The 27,575-nt window shown below is 47.0% G+C and overlaps 1 protein-coding gene across 1 annotated transcript; it reads left to right on the top strand.

The window, feature by feature from the left end:
• The first annotated feature begins 241 nt into the window (after positions 1–241).
• Positions 242–26,961, top strand: HID1 (HID1 domain containing). Its single transcript, XM_015645853.3, has 19 exons — positions 242–402; positions 7,406–7,555; positions 9,838–10,008; positions 12,667–12,780; positions 14,369–14,475; positions 14,952–15,068; positions 15,725–15,947; positions 16,334–16,390; positions 16,487–16,627; positions 17,011–17,101; positions 17,720–17,871; positions 19,058–19,136; positions 19,749–19,913; positions 20,997–21,224; positions 21,706–21,839; positions 23,316–23,396; positions 23,778–23,869; positions 24,189–24,347; positions 24,798–26,961. The coding sequence occupies exons 1-19, from the start codon at positions 337–339 to the stop codon at positions 24,859–24,861; spliced, it is 2,391 nt and encodes a 796-aa protein (XP_015501339.1). The 5' UTR covers positions 242–336; the 3' UTR covers positions 24,862–26,961.
• Positions 26,962–27,575: the final 614 nt, after the last annotated feature.

Below are 27,575 nucleotides of genomic sequence, written 5' to 3'. Positions count from 1 at the left end.
GGGGAGCAAAGTGTGGGAGGGAAGGGAACGGAGGGAAGGGGCTGCGAGGAGGAGGGCGAGAAGGAAAGGGTGAAGTGGCGGACGGATGACGGGCGGAGGTGGGAAAAGAGGGGAAGCGGCGGGGCGGGATGTAGGGATGGAGAGCTGGCGGAGGAGGAGCCGCGGGCGGAGGGAGGGGAGGGCTGGGACCGGCGAGCCCCGGTTTGACAGGAGGAGGGAGGGAGGGAGGCAGCGGGAGCCGCCGGCGCGGGGACGGGGATGGCGTCAGCGGCGGCCCGGGGAGCGGCGGCGTGAGGGGACAGCCCTGCCCGGCCCTGCCCGCAGCTGGGCCGCACCATGGGCAGCGCCGACTCCAAGCTCAACTTCAGGAAGGCGGTGATCCAGCTCACCACCAAGACCCAGGTGAGGGCCGCCATCTCTGGCGGGGGGCGAGGGGGGCCGCGCCATCTCGGGAACCGCCGCCCTGAGGGGCTCCTCAGAGCCGGCCCTGGCCGAGACACCCCCGGCACTCCTGTGCGCGGTTCCCGAGCGAGTCCCTGCCTGTGGGGCCGGGGCTGTAGTCACGGCCGGCCTTGGCCAGGCTCTCCCGGCGAGGCCGTGCCCGAAGGCCGATGGGGCTCAGGGCAGGCTGCGCCCATCACCCTGTCACCGGTGTGGAGGGACACCTGGCCAGGCCCTGTCACCGCCTCTGGTGACATCTTGTGTCTTGCTGAACAGCGTTTTGTGCTAACAGAGCAGACGCTGCTGTCATAAGGGATGTCCACAGCTCCTAAAGTATTCAGCTTGCGGGTTTACATCACACGGTTTGCCACTGCTCCTTTTTCTGTATCCTTTCCCCCCACCCCCGCGCATCAAATGGGTGGAGAACCTTGCCCTGTTTTTAGCTAATAGCTGATGGAAAGGGCTGTTGGGCAGCTGTGCTGTTTGCAGCAGAGATTTCCATCTGTGACCTGTGAAATAATGCTTTATTTCTGCAGGCTGAGGAGGAGAAGGAGTTAAGTGAAAGTCAGGGCTGTGTGAAGGGAGGGTCGCTGCCTAGAGGTCTAACATATGTTGTGTATGTCCTGGGAGCTTGTTTAATTTTTGTTTTAAGTGGCTTGCCCACTGGCAGCACACTGGCAGAAAATTAGTAGCCTGTCCTTCTGTCTAAGGAGCAGAGGGATTTTGCTCTATTGAGCAGTCACATCTCTGATTCTTCTGAGCCACAATGGAGAACAGCTGTTATGATCCACTTTTAGAAGTAAGGCAATAACAGCTGCTAAGAAAACGTGAGGGTGATGGCAGAAAGATAGTTAATGATGGGGAATTAATTTACAAGAAAAGGCTATGGATGCAAAGGAGTAAAGGGTGGTAGGAGAAAATCTGTGAAAACTCAAGAGACAGAGGCTACTACTGTGAATTGAATTATAGATGGGTAAGGCTGTGGAAGAGCCTGGATAAAACATGTTTATACTTTCTAAAGCAGTATCACATTGATCTGCATTGCTAAAGAATGGCTTTTGTGAATATATTCTTAAAAACACTAGTTGTGGATGTAGGTAAAGAGAGAAGTGGGGGAATTAATGTTTTACGGGATTCTTCCAAAGTCTCTTCTGCATGTGAAGTCGTTCAGAGTATCCTCAGCTTTGGGCTATCCTTCCCTCATGGGGAAATGTGCTTGTAAAGAGATTGAGGGGTGGTAAATCAGGCCTATAGGGCTCTGCCCGGTATGCTGCTCACAAAGAAAATCCTGTATGAGGCAATCCCTTGGATCAGGAGCCCAGGCGAGAGTGCTCCCCTCCCCTGATTTATCGACCTGTGTAAGGGAAGAAGGTTCACTGGGGCCTGGTGTAAAAAGGAGGGAGCACAAGCTTCATTCTTGCCTGGATTAATTTCACGTCTCTGTGGTCTAGGTGAGATTGACTGCATGTGGAAAAGGGTGGGGTGTTGGCGCTCCCATATTTACATTCTGTAGAAGGGCACCAGTGTTTGCTTGTGCAGAACGCATGACTGGGCTCTCCTGGAGCCTTCTGATCTCTTACTGGCAGTAAAACCTCCTGGTCCATGAGATCCTGGATCCAAACCCTGGCTGCAATAATGGACAGAGACAAATCCTTCCAAGCTATTGGCTCACAACATGCTTTGCTTCCTCAGCAGCCTGTCTCCTGTTTAGCAGCCTTCTCCTCTGACATTAGGGAGCTGGGTAAAGAGATTTTTGTCAAATCATCGGTAACATGAAACTCTGAGCTCAGAATGCACTGTGTGGTGTTCCTAAGGCTCTGGTGGGAAGGAGTGGTTGAGCAAAAGTCACTGTTCACTCATTGGTGAAGGTTTAGCGTTGGCACAGAAGTTAATTTTTTCTTAAAAATAAGTTTTTATAATCTCCAGGCTTTTCTTAAATAAAAAATGAGTGTTCCTATGTGAGCATTTAAAAAAAAATTAAATAAATCTTTAAGGAATATAACACTTGAATGCTTACAGCACACATGGAGCCCAGACCTTGAAAGTGGAACCAAGTCTGCATGCAAATGGAATTGACTTAATTGATTTTTTAACTGCCAAAGAGTATTAAAAAAGAAAAATCACTTCAGAATTATTTCACTGATTATAAAGGGTAGTATTACCAGAAGGAAGAAATTAACTTATGCCACAGATGTATATTTATAGTTATACATGGAGAAATGGTCTTCAGGATTTTTATATGATATGTATATATTACATTACACTGCAGACATTATACTGGTAGGGCCCATCCCTTTGATAGTAAAACAGATGTGCTTCATAACAGAGAATGTGTGAGCCCTCCCAAATTGCCCATAAAAGTGCAGCCTATTTAACAGATGAAAGGAAACATGGATTGTGAATATGACAGTTTGTCAGGGCTGGTCAACTGCAGGGAACTGGTCTGGGAGCTTTAATTGCTGGGGAAACACCTTTCTTTTCCCAATCAGTTGGGGTTCCTGCTAGCAATCAGCCAGAATATAAGAAATTTTGATCTTGTGTACCAGCTTGTTAGATTTTAATGTGCGCTATTCCTCTGCTTTTAAAGAATCAGGAAGAATCAAACATGAGGAACAAACCCCAGTCCTTTCCTTTTCCCTGGTGTGGAAATCCAGGAGTACAATGGGCTGTTAGCTTGTGTCTGATAAAAGCACACTTTGTGCTTGGAGAAAGGTTGGTCCCTGGCAGACCATTTCTTACAGTGTTCAAGCTTGACTCAGCTGTCCAAGAGTCTCAGGTTGATCAAAAGAAAAGTTGTCTTAAAAGCAAAGCTGTAACTAACACTTCACACAGCTGACTTTTATCCTGGGCATTCCCTGACAGACTTCTACAAATCCCATTTTCCAGTTTGCTTTGCGATATTGTCTCTGCTATGAGAGTAGAGAACTGGTGGTAGACTTGAAGTCTCTCATTGATTCTGCACTGCTGACTGCAAAGATCCTATAGAAAAAAATATTATTGCTCTGAAGCCTGTCTAGAGGTGCTGTCCTTGGCAGGAGGGATAAAATCTTACTAGTTATTTATATTTTGAATAAGTCTGTCCACTGGCTTTCTTTTTGCACAGTGGCTCACAAACAGGTGGTACAAAGATGTGAGGATTGCCTCAAACTAATCCCTGGCCCTGCAGGGTTAACTGATCTAAAGCTCAATCAGGTGCTGCCTGAATGGTCATTACACACCACAGTTCTGCCACATTTGGGATGGAAAGGAACAACTGCTATAACATACTGCCTGAGCTTGTGCAGTACTGTCTGGAAACCTGGGCCAGGGACAAGCAGCTTGCTCTGCTGTTGATCCCCTGCTCCAAAGGATTCCTGCCTTGGCTGGTGGGATGCTTAGTTGGCATGTTGGCAAGAAGCAAAAAGAGAACACACTGAGCAAGGCTAGTGGCTGCTTGTACATTGGTTCTCTGTTGAAGGCCTGTAGCAACCTTAGAATTAGTTTTAGGACAGCCCTCCAGTGGGGGCCTGTTGGAGGAATTGTTAGGAATGGACATTTGATTGAAGTTATAAGTTCAGAGAGCTCTTAGTTGGGAGGAGTATAAACATACACATACACACTGCTGGAGTTTGTGAGCAACTGTGTCTAAAAGAGAAAGTGAAGGTGGTGCTGATGTCAAGCTAAGGACAGTAACAAATAGGGGAGACTGCACCTTGGGAGCTTTTCCTGTTTTTAGGACATGGTCAGGCCCTCTCTGTTTTCCTGTTTCCTGTGAGTTATCCTGTTTGTCTGGGGATTGCCTGCTCAGGCTGTGATTTTCTGCTCAGTAACTGGTTTGAGGCTTCCAAACCAAGTGTCTTCCTTTCCTAACTCCTGCAGTGTGTATGTGGTGTGCTCCAAAGAACCTGAAGCACAACATTTACAACTAGTAGAAAACAAAGAATGGAGGTGTCCAGAATGACTGGTTTTACCTTTGTTGGGCCAGCATGCACGTGGGAGGTCTTTACTGAAGGCAGAATTTCCCTCCTTGCCCGCTCTGTCACATCACCTTGGATCTGCCTACTGTGTCCTCAGCAACATCTGCTCTACAAATACCTCAGCCCTTTGGTGTGGAGCTTGCTTTGGGCATCAGAGTCTCTCTCTGCCAGTCAGCTCTGTACCTTCAGCAGCCTCTGCCATGAGATGTGTGTGGCTCAGGAAGTTCCTTTGTTGTCCAGATGTGCCAGTTGTGTTTCCAGAGTAGAGTCGAGCTACTGATCCTTCAGTTCATACTCTCATAGTTCTGCGGGTGCAAAGCTGGTTGTCTGCACTGTGCTGGAGGAACATTAAACTGTTTCTTACCTGTGCTGAGGATTCAGCTCCTTGTGAGCTCTCTGGCTGAAGCACTGTCAAGACTAGAGGTGCTCTGGGATTTGTGTATGCTGAGTGTGCTGTACCAACACTTGTACCTAAATCTTGACATTTCCAAATGAAGATATCCCTGGCTGGTGAACAAGGCTGTATTTCTCGGTATTTCTCTCCTCTGCAGAGCTGGATACAGTCTGCTGGGTGAGCTCAGCTGAGGAAACGGATATTTAGATCCCCAGAGATGCTGCATGCAGAATACAATCAGCTTAAAAACAGCCAGTAATGTTCTATCAGGGAGATGAATATTATGTGGATTGAGTAGCTTCATGATGCCAGGCTGGTAATTAAAACAGGGAGGCAGTGGGGATGTGAGTGACTCAGTACTGAATCCATGTCCCAGGATTGTACATGGGATACCATCTGTTGATGAAGAGCTGACTTGCTAAAGCTATTAAAAATGCAAGGTACCAGTGTTTTAGTGTAATCTGGTTGCCAAGATGGCAGCCAAGACATGAATGCTGCTGTACATCCAACATTACAGCTCAGGGAATCACCCCTGTGCTTCCCTACACCAAGGGACTGCAGTCAGAGTTCCTCAATCCATGTTGTGCTGCCATCTGTAAAACAGCGACTGTGTTCAACCTCTGAGGAGGCCTCAGGCTACTGAGAGGTAAAGGGATCAGTGTCTACTAGAGGGACATGGTTTTCTGCTTCCCCTGTAGATGAGAGTGAAGGCATTATTTATGCATGATGCCCAATTAGCAGCAATTGCTGCTTGATGTTGTCAGTGGGAGTGGCTGTGGCAGGCAGCCAGGATGTAGATGTGGCAGTTCTACATGAGGTTGTGGTGTGTGGTTTGAAATGGGGTGTAGGATTTGTAGGGTATTTCATGCACTATATAGATCAGATTTTCAAATAGTTGTCTCTTTTTGAGGAGTACAATGAGAGATGAGACATGCAAAATAGCTTTCCTTCCATTTAAGTGTTTCATGCCCAGGTTACAAAGAGTTCAGCTCCTTCACATGCTCAGCTGAAAGCTGGGCTGTGAATATGGGGTTGGAGTGTTCCTACAGATCCCTTCTTAGGAGCTGTGATCTTGAACCTTTTGGGAAAAGTTGCTCTTCCCTTGGGAAGAGGTTTGGTGGGATCTTGCTTTGCTGTCCAGGTGGTAGAATTAGGTTTTCAACACTAGGACTGAGTTTAATAAGATGTCTGAATACACATGTTATTTTTTCCTGGTTTTGTTTTTAAAGACTTAGGAGTCACTTGGGCTGGTTCACTGCATGACTGGAAGGACTAGGACCAGGAGCACTGAAGCATTAAGGCAAAGAGCTTCAGGGCAGTAACCGGCTGTACCAGTCTGGGGTAGCTGGCCCCTCTCACTTTTTGGCCTTAGGTGGTGGTGACACATCGAATGCCCTTGGGCTGGGGCTGTTAGTTCAGGAGGTGACAGCAAATGGGGCCGTGCAGCACTTCTCTATGACAGAGTTGTGAATGACCTGTGCTCCCATGAGTGGCATCTGAGTGGCATTTAGACACAGCATAGGGCTGGGCAAATTTTCTGCCTTCTACAGCAGATCTGGGAGTGGGCAGGAGTTGTTTGAATTAAGCACACAGTTATATTTTTGCCCCTTTCATATCTGACATGCAAGACCCACCCAACGGTGCTGATTATTGCCCTTAGCGAGCGCTACTGTTTGCTTTGGAGCTGGTGCTGGTTGCAGGCAGGAGGCTCCTCCAAACCCCAAGCCAAGGGCTGGGGGTGCTCAGGTGAGCAGCACTTCTGACCTGCCAAGCGTGCCCACACCATGGCTGGTGAAACTCCTGGGAAAGCTCACATTTTCCTCTTCTGACTGCAATCATGGATCCATCTCTTTCACACCGCTTGTCATAAACAGGCATGTATTTCCAGCACCCCTGTAGCTGGACCCCTGGGTGAGATGAGCACTCCCAGCTGTCTTTGGGCAGTGCCTGTCTCTTGGCAGAAAATGTAGTGGAAAGAGGTGTGTTCTCAGGGCTGGGTTGGGGCCTGAGCTTCTGCGACCGCAGGTTTTAAATGGATTGTTTTCTTTGTTCTCCTTCTTCCATCTCCTCTTTGAATGACACACTTAGTGCTTTTTAAGAGCGAAGCTTTGGCAGTAACTGGCTGCACTGAGTCCAGTTCTCTATAAATATTTGATTCAGAAAGATCAATTACATTTTATCTGTAAGTGCTATGAGGTGGCTCTGTCAGTTCTGTGGGTCTGTTTGTGCCCTAATGAGATATCCCTGATTGCTTCCTCGAGACTTTGGTTACAACAGAAGTAATTCTAGTGCACACTCAGGGCTTCCTTGACTTGCTCTGAAGGTGTCAGAGCGCAGAGGGACAGCCTGGCCCATGTGCAGTGGTGAAGGTCTTGTATTACTTGCAGCAGTTGCAGATAAACATGAAACCTCCTGTATGTCTGAAGGAATGTTCAGTTTGGGAGATAAATCACCCAAAGGCCTGGAAGCAGAGGCTGATGTATAAAACTAGTTCTAGTATGTTTTATTGAACCTCTTCTTGCTTCATCCCATCCCCAAACCAGGCATAATTGCTGATGATTGGATCTTATGGAATGGTAGTTCTACATCTGTAACCACATTCGTCTCTCCACAGCCTGTGGAGGCTACGGATGATGCCTTTTGGGACCAATTCTGGGCAGACACAGCCACTTCAGTGCAGGATGTCTTTGCCCTTGTACCAGCCGCAGAGATCCGAGCAGTGAGAGAAGAATCACCTTCAAATTTGGCAACTTTGTGTTACAAGGTAAGTTTGGTGCTGTTTTATTCTGTGGAGCTGTGCAAGCAGGGGTGTCCCTGGATCAACAGCACAGTAGTTTCCAAGGAATTACAGATACCTTGTACCACACAATGTGCTTGCTTGTCCCTGTCTCCTCCTGAGGGTAATTCTAAGCCCTTCCTCTCATAGGTTAGCACAGACCATAGCTGGCATTTGATCAGTTTGGAGCCTTTTTCCTCTTGTGCCCTTCCTGTGTTTCACTTGATCCTCTTGGGTCTTGCCTGCTCTATAAACTGCTTCTTGCTTAGGGGACTTTGTAGCAAAGCTGCATATTTGTGTGAGGCTGGAACACCCCATTCCTTGTCTGCACCTCACCATGCATTAGTCTTGCTTCAAGCTGAGAGAATCCCAGAGGGGTGTGCAGACTGTTACTGCACAAATTCCTGGATAAAGTTCGAGGAAGATTTTAAGACTTTTCTTCCTTCTGCTATGATAACAGAACATTCCTGATGCTGTTTCTGGTGTTGTCGTGTCCTTGTATGGAGCACAGAGACATTGAGCAGCATTTCCTACCCTGCTAGGTTTGGCAAATTGTCAAGCTAATGAGCAATAGCTCGAGACTTACTCTGCCAGGGAAAGTGCAGGTGTTAACAGTGCTCCTGATTCGAGCCATGCCGAGAGTAGTCTTGAATTTGTAGTTGAAAACATTTGGAATGGCATTTTTCCAGTTTTAAATAGCTGCTGCCATCCTGTTTTTCTTTCCTCCTCTACAATATGTGAATGAGACTTACTTATGAATCATAGTAAAGGTACTTCTGACTGTGAATTGTAGACAGATGTATGTAGTGGATACTCGAGAAAAAAATACGAACATGAGGAAAACTGCATTGTTTTTTCCCTAGTATTGGCTTCTGGCAATGAGGAATTTGGGAGTTGAGAACAACTTATGAGATCTGTAGCCCCTTTGACTCTGTGTCTTCTTTCTTCCAAAACCAAGATTAAAATAGGGTCTCTTCTCCCTACTGGAAACAGGTGTGTTGGGAGGCCTTGTGACTGCAGGACTGTTCATCCATGAGCTGTAGATTTTGAGATATCAGCGTCATAGGAGCCCACAAGACTTCAGCAGTGCTTTTGCCAGTCTGAGGGCCCTGACCAATGCCATGTGCAATGTGCCACTGGACTTAGCAATGCTGTGTTTGTGGAGAAGTGTCATTTACAGTCATGATTGGAGGTTCAGGCTGTACAGTCATAAGTGTGCCTGGAGAAATCGTTCAGCTCAGTTAGTGTGTGACAGGCTGGGACAAACAGCACTTAAATACCCATTAATGCAGTGACGCAGGCTGGCAGAGTCAGTGACCCAGGCAGTCTGCCATGAAAATAAGCAGGGGCACATGACCTCATGAATTGAAAACCAGCAAGGTGAATCCTTGTTAAATGTTTTGATTTTCATTTTGCCTCTGTTTCCCCTTGGAATCAGGGAGTAAGAGCAAATGGGTGCAGCCATGGAGGTAAAAGAGTGCTTTTTTCTGTCTGTAGGTAAAGCCTCCTGTCAATGCCTCCCGTTGCTGTGGTTGCTGCCTGGTGAGACCCACATCTATTCTGAAAAGCCCAGTGACCCTCCACTGGCAGTTGCAGCAGCCACTGGATAGGCTGCAGTGTCTCAGCCCAGCAGCTCTTTCCAGAACAGCAGTCCTGTTCACAGGCTGTGGGGAAACCTGGGCTACCACTCTCTGCTGCAGCAGGACCTTGACAGGACTGCTGCTGGAGTCTGTATCCCTGTGCTTAACCCAGACAGCAACTTAGCTCCCACCTCCTGAGTCAGGAGAGGTCCCTGCTGTAATCACACAGACAGAACTGTCAGACTGTGTTTCTGTGTGAGCATCCCCTGCCAGCACCTCACACAGTGCTGCTGCCTTGGTCCTTCCTGCCTGCATCTCGGGTCCTTGCTGTGGCTGATTAATCTCATCTGCCCTTTTCAGTGCGTGGTGTCATGAAGCAGTGCTGGAAGGAGCCTTCTGGTGCTTTGGCTGTCTGTCTCACGTGGCACTACACATGTGCTGCATGGATTAGCCCTGGCATTTGAGGTCTCTTGCAGTGGAACAGCAGAAATTCAAGAAGGTTTGTTTAAAATCATTAACCCTGTTTTTAAGAGTTTTGAACAGCAACAGCGCCATTAAACTGGCAGAAAATGGACTCCCAAGAACGGCTTATAAGTCTGTGTGAGGATATCACTAGCAGGACAGATCTGCCAAGCTCTTGCTAACTTGTGCCCAGGCTAATGCTGCCTTCCTTGGTTTTGTTTCCTTCAGGCTGTGGAGAAACTGGTGCAGGGAGCAGAGAGTGGCTGCCACACGGAGAAAGAGAGACAAATTGTCTTGAACTGCTGTCGACTCCTCACCCGTATCCTGCCTTATATCTTTGAGGACCCAGACTGGAGAGGTTTCTTCTGGTCAACTGTCCCTGGGGCTGGCCGAGGAGGGGTCTGTCTCTTGTCACTTATTTTTCTTTCTGGAGGATGATGGGGAAGCTGCAGTGAGGAGACACTATGCGTATTTAGAAGCAATTTTATTCCAGTTATTTCTATGTGGTCACAAATTAGATGTCACTTTCTAAATTCTTTCCCTTCTTTTGGTTCTTGCTGCATCTTCTGAATGTTTTACTTGTGTGTGTAGCTGTAGAACACTGATACATGAGGAAAGGCTTCTCCAGTACAACTGGAGGTATGACTCTTCATGAATATGAGAGCTGTACTGAAGGCTGTATGACTTTCTTAGACTGAAATGTCCTTGTTCCGTTAATTACAGTTGATTTAAGTTTCAAATCAAAATGCAACAGGGTGTTGTTTGGACTGATTTTACAATGTCACATTTAAAGTGAGCAGTGCCGGAGAAAGTCTTGGCATCAGGACTCAATACCCTGCTTATGAGCTGAGTGATACAGTTTTACCTGGGGCCTAACCTGGGAGATGAAGCCCACAACTGAGCAAGTGCAGTTAAAGAGTGATGTGCATAACTCTGGGGAGTATCTCAGCCTCCCCACATTTCTCTGTCTGGAGAGCAAGCACAATAGTGCTCTTTTGCATCTCTCAGAGGAACAGAGTGGAAGTGCTTTAGTATCTTTTGCAAATAGGAGGAATAGCAGCACTGAAAGCACAGCTGAGTTATCCTAGTTATACTGAGTTATACTAGGAGTATATATTTGCCTGCTTGCTCCCTCAGCAGCTGCTTTGTGCATAGAGAGCCCTCACCTATGAGGTTCTGATCTGTAGGTCAGTGTGGCTGAAGAATGTGGTTCTCCTGAGTCTAAGTGCAGTGCAGTGTCTTTGGGGAGAGTTATGAAGGGTTGGCGGTGGTTGGTACAGTGTGAACTGGCACCTCTTGCTGTCTCTGCCTGTCACCTCTAATCTGCTTTGCCTGAGGGCACATCAAAAGGAAGTTCTGGGTGGTGAAAAGGGAAGTCTTTGCTAGTCCTGCTTTGTGATTTGTGTGATTGAGAGGGTGGTGGTTGTCCATCCTTTCATCCCTGCAGGGGCCAGAGAGTGCTGGAGAGGCTTAACAATGGAGGAACTTGTTTTGGGAAGGAACATGCAGGGGTGCCTGGTGCTCTGATCCAGCCAGGCTGCTGTTACTCCCGTTTTTCCACTTTGTTTAGCACCTGGAAGAGAGTTTCTCAGCCTCAGAGTGGTGGGGTCACCCTAAGGTGATCCAGCCCAGTCCACCTGTGCTTTGTTGGGGAACCCTTCTGAGTGTGGGTGGAGCTGTTGTGGTTCAGTGTGCTCAGTCATTTAACCATGTGCATTTAACCTGTAAGGCTGGGATAACAAGTGCAGCCCTGAGATGTTAGGAAAGCTAGGATCACATCTAATCTGGGGCAACAGCTTTGCTATCTGGTGGCTGATTTCTGTCTGGGAACTGAAGATGATGGTATGCCTGGACTCTTAGTAAATACCTCTGTGATTATCCTTCACCTGCTTCATGATGGAGTGATGGATGGCAGAGCTCCCGAGAGCCATGGCTCCTCCGTCCTCCTTGGGAGTTTGTATTGGTTTGTTGTGTATCACCATTTTTGATGTGGGGTACCTGCAGCCTGCTGGGACATTTTTTCTGGCAGTTGAGATGCTCTTAGCAAAGATCACTCTTGGAAAAGAAATCCCCTTGGACCCTAATGGTTGTCATTTCACCTCTGACTGTGAGCACAAGTCAAAGCATATCTGGCAAAGCTGGCTCCATCCATGCTTTCTGTGCCTGCACTTACATCCGGGCCCTGTTAGTGGTATTCTCCCTGCTGTCACTGAGACAGATTCAGAGCCACACAGACCATTATCTCCATATCTGCCTGCTGTAATTGAAGAGCCATGTGTTGTGCTCAGGCTGACAGAGGCCTGGCTGAGGTAGATAAGCTCCTGCCATTCCTGCTCTCTGCCTTTCCCTCCAGCACCGGTGTGTGGTGAAAAGGCCTCCCAAGCAGGATGCTCTTGACAGGCAGGATTTGGCAAGGATTCCCGCAATGGCTGCAGAGGAGTAGCCGTGAGTGCTTGGAGAGATTTCTTTGAATGCTGGAGATGGCACAATCCTCTCTGCTGTTGTGCTTGCTCTGCTATGGCAGGCTGGGGCAGCCCCATGCCTGATGCACACAGCCTCACCCTGCTCTGTCACCTCCAGTTCTGGGCAGCCCATGCAGAAAGAACTTCGAGGGGTTTTACACCTTATTGCTGCTGGTTGGCTTCTCCCTATTGCTGTCTCCATACACCATCCAAATTGCCCTCCTTCATGAATGTAAAACCCTCTTCTCTGTCAATGCTTCCTTTTCCTTTTGTCTTCAAGAAACCAAGCCACATGGCAAAGTGTACATACACAGTGCTACTCTTCTTTTTCCCTGGCATCTCCAGGTCTTTGTCTGCTTAGTTTGCTATTAAAGAGGTTGTTCCTGTTCAGTCATCACCATGGAGGGGGGGAAGGGAATAATTCTTTCCTGTACTGTCTGGGTTTTTGTTCATTTAGTTTCCTCCTGTTTCTGTGTAATGTCTTGCCTCCCTGTGTGTTTTTGGGGAGTGTATCTTGTGATGTGGCATACTGTGTTGTTACTGTGTGCTCTTTGCTCACCCTGAACTGACAGTGCTCTTCTGTTTGTCACTTCAGGGAGATGAAGATGATGAAAATGCCCGGCCACTGGCCGAGTCATTGCTCCTCGCTGTCACAGATCTGCTCTTCTGTCCTGACTTCACTGTGCAGAGCCACCGGAGGAGCACAGTGGTGAGTTGAAAGTTGAATCATGAGAATATCTGCATAGAGACAGATTGGCTGCATGGTGAGGGGGACCCTGGGAACCCCCAGCTTCCTGTGAGCCTTCAGGGAGGAAAATACAGATTTGCTGAGCTTGAGCCCACAGTGAGTAATATTGATCATCATTTGGGGTTCATAGTATGGTGTTTGTGCCTTCTAAAACAGATGTTCTGGGGATGAGACTCAAATGGAGTGGCTGGCAACTACCCACACACTACAGCTCACCCCTCAGGAAAAGATGATTGTGCTGGCAAACAGTTGCTCTTCTGTTGTTGCAAGCAGAGCAGAGACCTTTAGCACTTTGTTCCTTTCTCTGGCAGTTTGTTGCAGTCTGGGGCAGGAAGAAGCTGTTTGCCTGCTCACGTGTGTAGTTATCTGAATGAGTAGATGGCTTCTGTTCTGTCTTTCCTCCTCTTCTCCCTCTTTGTATCGTGGCAGCAAAGACATTTAAATATGTTCTGATCCTTATGGTGGCTGTCTGTACTTCAGAGGAGATTCATGAAGCAGGGATCTTCTACCAGGTGTGCTAAGAGCAGAGAACAGATTGTGGTGCATCTCCCACCTTCTTTCTCCCTGCCAGTGACTCTTGTGTTTTCTGTAGGCTCAGTCTGTAAACAAAAAACCAGCTCTCCTTTTTGGGATAGATCTGACACAAACTAAAAATGAGTGTGCTAAACCATGGTGTGTTTGATGGCTGCAAAATTCCTTGACAAATCTGAGTACTAAACTGATTGCTTGGGGTTTCTGAGTAGTATAAAGAAAGTTGAAATCTATCACCTGGGGCTGAAGGGGCAAGGCTGGATCAGAGCTACTCATGTGCTATGAGTAAGTGGTGCTGAAACAGGTGGACTTGCTGTCTAGTGCTGTCACCTGGGATGGATTGCACAAGTCAGGGTGACAACAGGTTTTCCTGAGAGAGCCTCCCCCCACCACTTGCACCTGTGATATTTCCCTTGGCAGCAGACAGACTGGTTTTTCAGGGTTCTGGGCAACTGGAATTAGACACTGAGATTGTGAATGATTTATGTTCCTTGCTGCTGGCTGCCTGTCTGCTGCCTGCAGCCTCTGTAGTCTTTGCTGAGCTGACTTTCCCTGTCTGGGCATGGTCTGACTGCAGCTTAAGAGCAGAGAGATGGGTACCACCACCTCATGTTCATGGCAGAGCAGCATGTGACCCCACAGATACAGGTCATGGTGGATGGTGGCTGAAGTACCACTGGGTAAAGAGAAAGTGTGAGAGAATGGGCACAGGAGACACAGGACTGACCCATATTCCCACTGAAGTCAGCACTAAAATTATGGCTGGAAATGTCTCCCTCCATCATGCACAGTACTTATATCTCTGTGTTTTATCCCTTGCTTGCAAAGGCTGAACTCTTTGAAGACATCAGCACCTGCTTTTTCAGGCCTGGGTGGGACCTTCTGTACAGTTCAATGGTCTGGATGCTTCTCTGCTGTTTTTGTCTAGAGAGAGGGGCTGAACTGCCTTGGCTATACCTCCATTGCTGACAATTCTGACTCCTGCCTTCTGTGATTCAACCTCTTATTTCTCCCACAGGACACAGCAGAAGATATCCACTCCATTGACAGCTGTGAGTACATCTGGGAGGCGGGAGTGGGCTTTGCTCATTCTCCACAGCCCAACTACATCCATGACTTGAATAGGTAAGAGCTTCTTCTAAGGCAGAGTGAAAAGAAACTGGGCTCAGGAGAGGGAGATGTGGCAGAAATGAGCTCTCTTTGCCTCCATGAGTATCCATGATACCCAAGGAGCTTTCTGCTTGCTCCTTTCCGAGATGTCAGGACTGGCAACACAGAAAAAAAAACCTCAGCTGATTGTTTTAATAGCTTTTCATAGTATAAGATGGGAGTTGGACTGTCTGCAGCAGGAACTGGGTAAACACTGTTGTTCTGGAAATGCCAAGGAGCTCTGTACTGGATTTTTTTTTGTAAGGCAGCAATTCTGCTGAGCTTTGTGCCAATGACAGCAGTATGGCTTAGGAAATGAAATGGGCTTAGCTCTCTCTTGGAAGGACTTTCTAGATGGGATTGAGCCTTCCTAACGTGTTGTTGTGGTGACTGTGCTTTCTGTGCTCAGTCCCTGCTCCTGAATGGCTCCAGGCCTTTACTTCTCCTTTCAGGACAGAGCTTCTGAAGCTGCTGCTGACCTGTTTCTCTGAGGCCATGTACCTGCCTCCCTCCTCAGACAGCAGCAACACCAATCCTTGGGTACAGTTTTTCTGCTCTACAGAGAACAGGTGAGGGTAAAGGGTGGGGGCCTAGGTGCCAAGGGGAGAAATACCTTCAAATCTGTTCCATGGAGTGTTTGGTGATGGGGAACCATAGGACTTGTTACTTCCAACATCCAGGGGCTGTTCTTTTACCTTGTCCCTGTCTCATATACACTCCATTAGTATTTCTGCTCAGTAAGAAGTGTTCCTCAGCAGCAAAAGGAGAGTCTGAGCACGGTGCCCAGTGGAGTTTGCTGCAGGACTGATCCCTGCCCTGTGGGAAATGGCAGGTGTAGACTGTAGACCCTGTTCCCTTGGGCAGGGGATATGGTGTTGGTGGCGGATGAATGCTGCCCTCTAGTGACATTGGACCTTTGGGCCTTCCAGCTCCTCAGGTGACACTCGCTGTAGGAGAGCACAGACTTGGCTGGAGGCTGAAGACATACAGTCTTGTCTTTCCAGAGGCCAGAGAGCTTTGAGGTCCTTTCCCATTTTCACATTTTGCACAAGATTCCTCTGGAATTAGGGTCCAGGCTGCTCAGTCATGGACTGTTGTCACAGGTTAGAGAAGATGACTGTGTTTTTTCATGGCCCCAGACTCTTGAGGAGAGATATGCCTGTCCCTCTCTAAGGCAGTACCTTTTCTTTCCTGCTTCTGCCTTCTGAAAGCATTTTCTTCTTAGACATGCACTCCCACTCTTCACCTCACTCCTGAATGTCGTCTGTGCCTACGACCCCGTGGGTTATGGGATTCCTTACAATCACCTGCTTTTCTCTGACTACCGTGAGCCACTGGTGGAGGAGGCGGCCCAGGTGCTGATCGTCACCTTGGACTATGACAGCTCCACCAGTTCAAGTCCCACTGTGGATGGCACAACCACTGGCACAGCCATGGATGATGTGGATGTAAGTGATACTGGAGTCTGTATTTGCTGCTCCCCTGAACTCACTGGGGTCCTCTCACACCAGCTTGTATTGAATGTTGAGTTGTAGGACCCAGCACTGCTATCCCCTTGCAGTCTGCTCTCTCTGTTCCAATCCTGCTTCAGTCCTGTAGTCATTAAAGACCTATATATGACCAAAATACTAGATTTTGGTCACTGACTTGAATCAGGAGCATGTAAGTGAAAAGCCCCTGTCTGTACTATGCCATGCAGTGCTCTGTCTCCTTGCATTTAAAGCTGGATCATTCAGAGCAGAAAGCTGAAGTGAAAGACCTTGGTTGTTGTATGTCAACTTCCTGAATACACCTTGTTGCCAGTAAGCATTTCCCTCCTTTTCTTTGAATGCAGCCTCCTGGACCAGACAATCTGTTTGTGAATTACCTCTCAAGGATACACCGGGAGGAGGTAATATGTTCCCATCCTGCACTGTTCTGTGCCTGATTTCATGCTGATTGCATTAGCCCTGGGCCCACCACAGTCTCTTTCCTGATCTGTTGGCAGGATTTCCAGTTCATCCTGAAAGGAGTGGCTCGCTTGTTATCAAACCCGCTGGTCCAGACCTACCTGCCAAACTCTGCCAAGAAGATACAATTCCATCAGGAACTCCTTGTCCTCTTCTGGAAACTCTGTGACTTCAACAAGGTGTGGATCTGCTCCTTGCTGAGCTTCACCCCAGCTTGGCTGTTGTGGCTCTGGCTGGACCAAGCCCTGGTGAAGTTGGCAGTGGCTCTGGGATGCTGTGGTCATCAGCCCCACTGATGCAGGGGATGAGGGTCTGGGTGTAGGGACAGCCTGGGAGAGGGGCTGCAGCTCCTGAAGCTCTGTGCTGGAAGCAGGTTCTGCAGTAGGTTTGTAAAGTTATTTTAATAACTATATGAGTAACACTGGAGTTGATGAGGTAATGCATACACCAGCCTTTCTAATATTCTTGAGAGACTGATTAGCTTGAGACTGCCTGTCCTGAGTCCTGTGGATGTTGCAGAGTATATGCCTATGCTTGTCTGAAATCCTTCCCTTTCTTCCAGAAATTCCTCTTCTTTGTGCTGAAGAGCAGTGATGTTCTGGACATTCTTGTCCCAATCTTGTATTTTCTCAATGATGCCAGAGCAGACCAGTGTAAGTTGGTTATTTTCAATATTTTGAATGATTTGTGCTTGACAGTTGAGCTAGAATGTTTTTGAGATGTTTCCTCCCTAACACTTGACAGCATCTTGAATGCATGTTCCTGACCTTCTACAAACATGGAGTTGTCCAGTTAATTGGGTTTTAATGTTTATGAGAGGCTAGAAGCAGGACATGAGCTATCCTGCAATATAGGGAAGGGAGATCCTTCCTTAGTATGTGTTAATGTTTTGAGTCCTCATGTTGAAAATTGTGTCCCTGGTCCAGTGAAGAGGGAAAAAATGAGCAATTTGCTCTTGTCATGTGTGTAAATCAGGCATAACTCCATTATTGTGTAGTGAAGTAGTCAGATCTTCCCTACTATGATATGTTTACATTAAGAACATCATGAGGAAAAGCATGCAAGACTTAACACTGATAAGACTTAACACAGATGTGCTTAGGAAGGACACTGGTATTGACAATGGGGGAGCTCTGTGTGGGATGTTCCTTATCAGGATGGTTTAGTCTGTGCAGTTTTTTTATCAGTCCAATAGTGTTTCTTCTCTGTCCTTACTGCCCCTCACAGAATTCCACTGGTCTCACTGTGACATTGTTTTTCTCTCCTTGCAGCACGAGTGGGCTTGATGCACATTGGGGTCTTTATCCTCCTGCTCCTCAGTGGGGAGCGTAACTTTGGGGTGCGACTGAACAAGCCGTATTCTGTACGAGTGCCTATGGACATCCCTGTCTTCACAGGGACACATGCAGATCTGCTCATCATAGTGAGTACAGCTCCAGCACTTCTTGAACCCTCCTAGCTCCACAAAAAATTGTCCTCCTTCAATATACTCACCTTCCCTAGATCGGAAGCCCATTGAATAGCTAGGAGGTGTGTGGGATGCACACTGTTAACCTGAGGTGATGTGTCTGGCAGGGTGCATATGCATGAGGTGTAATTCCATCTGCATGATATGATCCCAAAGAACAAGACTCCTTATGGTGCTGCACTGCTGTCATGAGGGGGTGGGTTCATGCCCTCTACTAGACTTGATTGTTTGTAGGGAAAGCAGGAGATCTGGCTCTGTCCCAGGCAACCAGATGTGTGTGGAGCACATCTGTCAGTGGGGACAACAGTGATACCAAGTCATCTCTACAACTTTGGGTTGCTGCAAGTTTCATTTACCTTTCAGTCTGCCCACAACACTGCCTGTGAGCAGCTGTGTGCTTTGCAATATGAACCTCAGGTGATTCCCTTCTGTCATGTTCTCATTTGCCAGAGAGGAATCTCTCAGCAGCTTCTGATTCCTATTAAAAGGAGTAGGAAGAAACCTGCCCACCATAACTGCTCTTGACACTATGCGTTTTGCTCTTGCATTCCATTAGTCTCAGATCATCTCTTCATTTTAATTATGCTTAGGACTTCTCTACAGACATGCCATCTAAAGGTGGGAAGGCCAAGATTGCGAATGTCTGAACTGCTTACAAGGCACTTGTAAGCACAGAATCTTTCCGTGTCTGGGGATATAGCTAAAATTAGAACAAACATGTGAGTTAGAAGTTTGCATTAAAATCAAATGTAAAATGATTAGTTCTGTGGCATTTCAAGCAGCTATCATAAGGGTTCAGAGTCAAAGTCTCTTAGAGGTGAAGGTGTCTCTTACTTCCTGATGGTTTAGTTTTGTCCCAGGCTGCCTGAACATTGTGGAACAGCTCACAGTTTCTGTTTGCGGTGTTATAGGGCCCTAATCACATTCTCAAAGGATTCCTTGTAAATGAAAGCTTGTGCTCCTGGAGTGCAAGTCTGCAGTGAGAGCAGCCTTCCCCACCTGTGTAATTGTGGAGTGTGCAGGGCCCTACCTAGGAAGGAATGGTGTCAGGAAGCAATTAGTGTGGGGGTGGCACTGGTTTTGGTTGAGAGGGTGCTTTCAGTAAGGTACTGCCTTGCTCAAGAGATCCTTCCTTCTACAGGTCTTTCACAAGATCATCACCAGTGGGCACCAGCGGCTGCAGCCCCTCTTTGACTGCCTGCTCACCATCGTTGTGAACGGTGAGCACTGTGTGGGGAGATGCCACAGCCCACAGTGCTCTCACTCCCCTCTCCCTGTGCCCCTGCCTGTGTTCCCTAACACTTATCCAGTGCCTGCTGCTGGAATCTCATCCCTTCCAGCCTGTGCTAGAGGGGCGAGTGCAGATAAGATCTGCCTGAATGGTCAGATGGGGCAGAGGGAGGCACAGCAGAGTCCTGGAAGTCCCCTGGAGTGGCAACAGGACATTTGCCAGCAGGTTTGATGACAGCAGTTAGCAGTACTGTCCCTTTCCAGCAGGGAGTGCCGCCTCCTCACGGTGGATGTGCTTCCCTTGGACTTAGTGACTTAGTGAGGTGGCTCCAGTTGTGAAGCTTTTCAGGGGGGCACAGCTGAGGTGCTGTTATTAGTGTAAGACTAAACAAAACCCTCTAAAAGCAGCAATGCCTCCTTTTACTGGGCAATATCTATGTTTCATTTGCTTTGTATTTGTAAATATTTCTGTGGAACTGTTTGGCTCAGCTTCTCAGAAGTGTAAGGGTGGGAAGGTCATAAAAGCAACTTCTAGTGGTGTATTTTTGAGAATAAATACACCTTGTCTCTTTCTCTTGTTTTAATTTGTTTGCCTTCCACAGTGTCTCCATACCTGAAGTCTCTCTCTATGGTGGCTGCTAACAAGTTACTGCATCTCTTGGAGGCTTTTTCCACCACCTGGTTCCTATTCTCTGCTGTCCAGAACCACCATCTTGTTTTCTTCTTGTTGGAAGTTTTCAACAACATCATTCAGTACCAGTTTGATGGTAACAGACTGCTTTATTTATGGGTTTGCACTAGTTTAGTCCAAGAGAATGTCAGATGGAAGTTCAGAGGAAGTCCAAGGAGATGAGGAGGTGAGAAGTGTAGAAATCAGCTACATAGGACTGAGAAGTTGGGTTAGTAGATAATCAGCATTGGGTCCTGGCCCAGGCAAATTTGGTTAGAGCAAAATGAGATGGCAGCTAATTATCAGCATAACCTCAGCCCTCCTGCAGAGAGTGAGATGCACAGAGAGGAGTGAGCATGTAACACATAAATTGTGACTGGCTGGATGTTGCTGTGAAACTGCTCGTGTTGCTCAGCAGTGTAGGTGACGGGACAAAACTTTCAAGTGGCTCTCAGTTTTGCTTTGGCAAGTCTCTGGGGGCTGAACACCAAAACACCTCATCCAAAGAAAGTTCTGGTATTTGCTGCTTTCCAGGAAATGCCTCATGCTTTCCTCTTAATAGCATGACAGTCTTCTACCTAATAAATAATAAAGTAAGGTCCCTAAACATGGTCAGAATTTAGTGTTTTGCTCTAAACTTGCAAATCAAGAATGACCATTCTACTTCCCTGATGGGAATCTTGCATGTGGCAATTGCCAAATCCAGAAACAGCCTTTGTGGATGTAATTTGTGTTTTATATTAGGGGATGGTTTCATTCTGTTCTGTACCATCTTGCAGGCAGCAAGAATTCTAGCCTTTTGTCTTTGCTATTTCAAGCCTGTGTCTCCTCAAATTAAATGCCCTGATTTGTTTTGTGAGTTCTTTTGAAGATAGAAAAAAGTTGAACCTTGTCTAATAATCTTTTCTTCCAAAATAAATGCTAATATATTGTTTAAACTGTCTCTTTTTTTCTCAGCTGTTTGAAAATCCCTCACCAAGCCATTTCTTGTCAGCTTTTTAGCCTAGGAAGGATTTTACTGAATTTTCTGTACTCCTTTGTAACAGAGAAGAGGATATTGAGCTCTGCTCAGTTCTTCCTTGTGCCACTGCCTTTGTGGGTGGGAGCAGTCAGGCTGTGCTGGGTTGGCAGAGCTCTTTGAGCTTTACTTCACTGCTCCTTTTGTTGCTGTGATTCCCAGGGAACTCCAATTTGGTGTATGCTGTTATCCGCAAGCGGAATGTCTTTCACCAGTTGGCCAACCTACCCACGGACTCCCAGTCCATCCAGAAGGGGCTGCAGCGGAAGAAGAAAAGCCCTGAACCCATTTCTCGCACCAACTCCCAGGACGGGGTCTCCATGGAAGGGTCACGTCCTGCTGCCCCTGCTGAACCAGGGACACTGAAGGCCAGTCTGGTGGCTACTCCAGGTGAGCTTTAGTTTACCTTTGGGACAGGAGAGAGGTTTGTTTTCTCTGTGAGATACAGAGTGGACTCACCCTTTCACTGGGTGTGGAGAGATTAAGAGTTTACATCTGTGAATAACTGAACTGCCTTCTAGTCTGAGTTTCAGATCAGTTGGTCCAAGCTGATCACAAACAAACTGCTTTGAGTTTCTGTCCTCTCAGACTTAGCGTCCACATGACCATTTGTCCTAATCTTGACCTGTTGCCTCAGGTTAACTTTATCCATATGAACCTATATTCCTTCTCAGGGAGCATTTTTGTAAAGAAAAACTCCTTTGGGGTTGTGAAATCAAAGCTAAATCTTGTTTCTCCTGTTGAAAGAGGAGCTTTTCCAATATCAGCAGAGACACAGGGTGTCTATGCATAGTGGGGCAGTGAAGAGCCCTCTGCTTTTAAACATATTTAATTAACTTGTGTTTCTGAGCTCTTCCTCTTTTGAACACAGGGATTGACAAGCTCACGGAGAAGTCCCAGGTGTCAGAGGATGGGACTATGCGTTCACTGGAGCCTGAGGCTTCCCAGCTGTCACCAGAGGGAAACCCACCTGCAGCCCTGAGTGATGGGGAGCCCTGGAGTGGGGTAAGGCCAGACACTGGTGTGCAGGGAAGGACAAGGTGAAATGAACAAAAATGAGGGGTTAGAAGAAGAGGTCTGTTGGCCCACTGAAAAAAGGCGTTGCACTAAAGGCAGTGTGCACACGTGCAGGGTGCTGGGACACAACGTGGTTCAGAAGGGCTGTTACATCATTTGGGTGTTTCATGTTTGCGCTGTGACACAAGAGCTGGGGCACTTGAATGAGCTTTCTCCAACATGAAGACTATGACAGAGCAGTGAGTGCAGAATTGCTAGAGGATGTCTGTGAAACCTCCTCATCCTCCTTACGTTTTCAGCTCAGGTTCTTACTGCTGCTTCTTTTTAATCTCCCTTGGGATGGAGAGCTCTACCAGAATCTTTTAGCTAGCTGGTGCTGTGAACAGTGTGTTCCCATGAAGGCTGGGCTGAGGTGCTGCCCTCAGAGTGGATTTGAATAGATTGGAATGTACAGAATTCCCAAATACTCCAGTACTAATTTTACTTACCCTTCCTGGCCTTGCCTGCCAGGTGAAGGCCCATGGCCAGTGAGACATCTTAAGCACACAATTAATTATGTTGTCATTAAACGAGATCTTGACTGAGAACTTGTGGAAGGTTTTCTTCTTCCAGCAGCCCATGAAACATAATCATGGGTCTTTCCATGTGTGTCCAGCAGCTGACTCAAGCTGTTCCCCAGCCGAACAACACTGGCACAGCTCTACCCTAAGCTGGCTGTTTCTGGTTGTGAAGGTGACGAGTGAATGAGTCCATGCAGGATGGCTGTTGGAAGGAAGTGCTATGCCCATTTGTTTTGTAGAAAAGTCAGCTCTAGGCTGTAGCATTGAATGGTCAAGGAGCATTGCTAAAGGAAAAAGTTTCCCTGTTTTCACCTTGTGCAGAGATCGACAGTGATTTTAGAGGGTTATTTCCTTTCCTCCTTCCCACCATGAATATGGAAAGCCAGGTTGAGTCAGTCATTCCTCAAGAGACAAGAGTTATTAGATAGGAGTTGCTGGGACCCTACCCTTGGACAAAAATATTCTTTAAGATATTCCAGAATGAACACAAAAAAATCCCAAAGATACTCAGTAGACAAAGGTTGCAAAATCTGTGGCCTTTAACTATTTTTAATCTCTGTGCCAAGAGAAAGAAGCATGCCTGAACAGTCTCTTGTCAGTCCTGGTTTAACTCTGCCATGGGTGGATTGTTCAGCAGAGTGTCAACAGTGGTGACTGGAGTGACCATCCACAGGGTCCTCCAACTTCATCAAATATTGCCACTCTCTGGGTCAGAGCACATGGGTTTTGGTGAATGAAGGTTGGGTGGGTTTGACATGTTCTAGGGACAGGCTGAGCTGTCTTTCCCAATAGTGTTCTAGAAAATCCGGGGAGAATATCAGCAGAAAATAGATTGTATTTCTTACTCTTAAGTGTGGTTTGCATTTGTTTGTTTTTATTTGTTAAAAATAATGCTTATGAATAGGAGGCATCACATTCCTGGCGGGATCGAAGGCGTCTCTCTAGTGCATCCTCCAGTGGACAGTGGACTCCAACTCCTGACTGGGTAAGGGCATCTGGACAGAGGAAATAATGAAAAAGAGTTGTGGCAGAAATGTCTCACATTCCCTGCCCCTTCTCTGCCATCAGAGGCTCTCCCAGAGCAGTATTTCCTCACAGGCACTTGAGGTCAAAGCTCCAGAACTTCAATGTACTGACATCTGCAAAGAAATATTTTATTTACCTGTTTCAAACTAATGCCCCACTGGTCTCATTGGGTGCCTCATAATTCCAGTGCTCAAGGATTTATTGTATTTCTCCTGTGCACTCAGTTCACCCACCAGCTTTGTGATTATTGTAAACTTCATTTGTTGCAGAGATTGCAGAGACAGCTGTAAAAATTTGCTAATGCAGTACACTGATTTCCCTGCTGTTTTCTTTCCTATAGGTGATGTCCTGGAAGTCAAAGCTTCCTCTGCAGACAATCATGCGGCTCTTACAGGTGCTGGTCCCTCAGGTGGAGAAGATCTGCATTGACAAGTAAGGAGATTTTTGGAGAGGAAAAGCTGTGTGGTGTTTAAGGAGCAATATGAGTTTGGAAGAGTTTGAATTTGGAGGGCCCCTAAAGGAAACCTTGTAAAGTTTAATTGAAAGCATCCTGGATTCAGCAGAGTTGTTACTTTCCTTGCCAAACATCTTGTCTGATCCCTTCTCCACTCTGTTTACAGAGGAGAGGGGGTGTGTTCTCTTTGGCCATGGCTCAGTATCTGTGTTTGTTTAGGCTGATCCTTTGTGCTGCAGCAATTTTGGAGGTGTCTGTGGGACATGCTAAGGATGTTCCTGGTCTGTGTCTTGGCAGAGGTCTCACAGATGAGTCGGAGATCCTCAAGTTCCTGCAGCATGGCACCTTGGTGGGGCTGCTGCCAGTGCCTCACCCCATCCTCATCCGCAAGTACCAGGCAAACTCGGGCACTGCTATGTGGTTCCGCACCTACATGTGGGGAGTTATTTATTTGAGGTAAACCAGCTTGGTCTTTTCCAGACTTTTGGGAGACCTACAGAGAGAATGCATGCACTCAGCCAGCCCTGGGTTATCTCATATTTAAAGGATAGAAAGATGTTGTTCCCTTGGAAGAGACTGGGGTGAATCAGCTGCTCCAAAACTTTGAGTGGGTGACATGAAGGAGGTTGATCTGGGAGTGCTGCTTGTTTGGAAACTGGCAGCATCAGGGAATAGAAAAGCTGCCCAGAGGGTCTGGTGCAGAGATTTTATGCAAAGCTCTGGCTTTATGGCATGCTGTAGATACTGTCATCCCTGTAAGGTGCATTTCTCAACCAGTGATTTCCTTTTATGCAAAGCTGAAGGCATGCTGTGCAGCCAGCTCCTGTAATCATGGCTGTGAGATTTGAATTCTGTGTAACTGGCCACTGGCTAGGGAGTAAAGTGGCTTTTGTCTTTCTCTCTCAGAAATGTGGATCCCCCAATCTGGTATGACACAGATGTTAAGCTGTTTGAAATTCAACGGGTCTGAAGAGAGCACTTACCTCTACTGAGAGAAATACACTGGATCTAAGGACTGTGGCGTGCTGCTTCATCACAGCTATTCCTGCATTTCACATCCAGCTGAGAGACCAAAAGGACAATCACTTCATTTACCTCCCTGTCATTTAAAGCTTTAATCAGGACCTGCTTGGACATCCCTTCCCCCAGCTCACTTCTCTTCCCTCACCCTTCACTATGAATCTTGAGTTAAAGATATCTAAGGGATTGTCCATTGTTGTGGTTGCACTAGAAATCAGACTGTTCTTAGCTCCTCTGTTACTCTTTTGCTTCTGGATGTGGTTTGGAAACCAATCTGACCCTGTCTTTGCCCTGGTCAGAGTCAGCATTTCATTGAAAAAGACTAGCTGTAAATTGGGTGCAAGGGGAGAAGCTGCTATTCCTGCAGGAGACAGGGTTTGGAAACTGCAGTTATTTCCATGTAGCTCCATAAAGTTTCCAGGGCATCCCTTCTGGCTGCAGATGTCTCCCTGGTGTCTCAGTTGCATATAGAGAAGTCTTTCCCACCTAAATGAAAGGAGAAGATGTTGAAGGGAAACTTTGTGTCTTGATTCTGAATCTCTTTAGTCCTTTCCTGGAAAACTGCTTGAGAAGTTTTGTTGGTGTGGCTTCCAGGCCCTGCAGCCTGTCCTTCATGGTGGGCTGTTGCAAAGGAGACTTGTCTTAGTTTTGAAAGCCCTGTTTTATCCACGTGGGCACACAGGGAGGAAGGGACTGGCTCAGTGAGAGCAAGGAGAAGAGACCTGATTTTAAGTCTTCTCACACTGGCTGAAAGGACACCGTCACTTGGTTTTGAAAGGAACCATATCCTTCCATCTTTGCCTGGAAAGCTGAAGTAATGCAGGGAGCAGAAGGGTCTTTTGCACACTACTGTTAAGGCAAGGGTTTGAGGGAGGCACTCAGGGAAGTTGTAGGAGGAATTTGGAAGTTGTAGGAGGAAAAGCATCTCCATGTCAGTAGAGAGTGGAGAGTGCTGAGGCAAAGTTTAATTCTTCAGGGCATTTTGCTTATCGATGAAGTTATTGGATCTTGAATGTATTGGGTCCCAAGCATGCATAAATTTTGGGAAGCCAGAATGGGAATTGGTGGGAGATCTGCTGTTGCTGGCTTGGTTAAGCATCATGGGGTTACATATTGGTGAGTGGAGACACCCTGGGGTTTGAATCCTGAATAAAATGAAATTTTATGTTCTACTGGGAGGAACTGCTGTCTTAGACCCACGTGGTCTTCAGACAGTGAAATGTGAGGGATCCTGTCATGAACTGCGACCCTCCGCTCTCCATCAAAGCATAGTCCTTGGTGCTCTTTTTTTCAAGCTCTTGGGAGCTGAATTGCTGCCCATGAGCTGTTTGCTACAGGTTAGACCCAGTGGCATCACTGCATGGACACAGGTCTGTCACATTAAGTACAGGGATAATGTGACACATACTCTGTGACTTGTAACCCTGGCCTAAACTTTGCAGTTGCAGTGGTAACAGCATGACCATCCTCTCCCAGAGAGCTGTTCCAGTGTGCTGCTGGCCCCCACTGGCCTGTAGTCAGGTGGTTTCCTCCTCTGGGCACTGAAAGAGGATGGAGTCCTGGGCCACTAGAAAGTGAAATAAAACCAGAATGATTTGCTGAAGGATAAGAAATACATGAAATAGAGAGACGTTATTCCCCCACCTGCCTCCCATCTCCAACCCACTTTGCCACCCAGCGCTACTCCCATCCTGACCCCACCTGTCTACAGGTGTAAACAGGGTAAGGGCTCTGTTTCACTTGGAGAATCTCATGTATAAGAATGTGATTTGGTGGGGCCAGACTGATTGTATGGCACTTGCACCTCACAGCTGGAACGGGGCCTCCTGTGTCCCGTGTGCTTTGCCTCTTCACTCACATGGATCTGCTGGTTCTCATGATCTCTTCCGTCCTCTCTTTTCTGCTTTGTTTCTTTGTGAGTTTCTCTGGAAGCCTTTTTGTTTGTTTCTTGGTGTTTGGAGTCTGATCCTTGTTCTGTGGAAATCAACTTGCACTGTAAACTCTTTGCTTACTTATGGAGAGAAAGATAAAGATTAATTGAAACATGCAATTGGGTACTTTTTTTCCTTCCTCAGAGAGAGGTTTATAATCTTGTTTGTCTTACGTTGAGGTGATTTGGGCCACTAGGGAACTGTGGGATGGCTTCCTCTGCAGTGGTAATTTTTTTTATAATCAGAAGTGAAGATTTTACTCTGGAAAATGACCCTGAATTGTGTGGGTTTGGCCATTTCTGTGTTTATAGCATCATCAAAGATCAAACAGGATCAAGTCTTCTGAGTTTGTGAACCATGTATAAAACCTTTGTGCAGTTGAGACCTGTAAAACAGGCACCCTGGCCCTTGTTAGGAAAGGACATGGAGTGCCTTGACTATTTATCTGATCTGTGGTGGCTGTAGGTGAGAGTTGGAGCTGGTGGAATTCATTCCTGTCCATGCTGATCATGTCTTCAGTCATGCATTCAGTGTTCAATCCAAAGTCACCTGCTCTGTAAAGTTCAGTAACTTAAACCAGTGTTTTATCCATTAAACTGGATAAAATCCAGGTCATGATTTGCCCATGAAGTGCCATCCTTCTTTGTCCCCAGGCTGTCAGTCACTAAGAAGAAGGTTTGAGGTCAGACCTTAGCATGTATGTCCTGTGGATCTCATGGTACAAACACTGATA

Source organism: Parus major, chromosome 18 (genome assembly GCF_001522545.3).
Source record: "Parus major isolate Abel chromosome 18, Parus_major1.1, whole genome shotgun sequence".
NCBI lineage: Eukaryota > Metazoa > Chordata > Aves > Passeriformes > Paridae > Parus > Parus major.
This window is presented reverse-complemented; position numbering and strand designations above follow the sequence as displayed.

Coding starts and splice junctions, on each gene's coding strand:
- HID1 (XM_015645853.3), top strand. CDS start 337: ATGGGCAGCGCCGACTCCAAGCTCAACTTCAGGAAGGCGGTGATCCAG. Junction 17,872..19,057: donor ATGCAGATCTGCTCATCATA/GTGAGTACAGCT, acceptor TTCCTTCTACAG/GTCTTTCACAAGATCATCAC. Junction 21,225..21,705: donor CAGTCTGGTGGCTACTCCAG/GTGAGCTTTAGT, acceptor TTTTGAACACAG/GGATTGACAAGCTCACGGAG.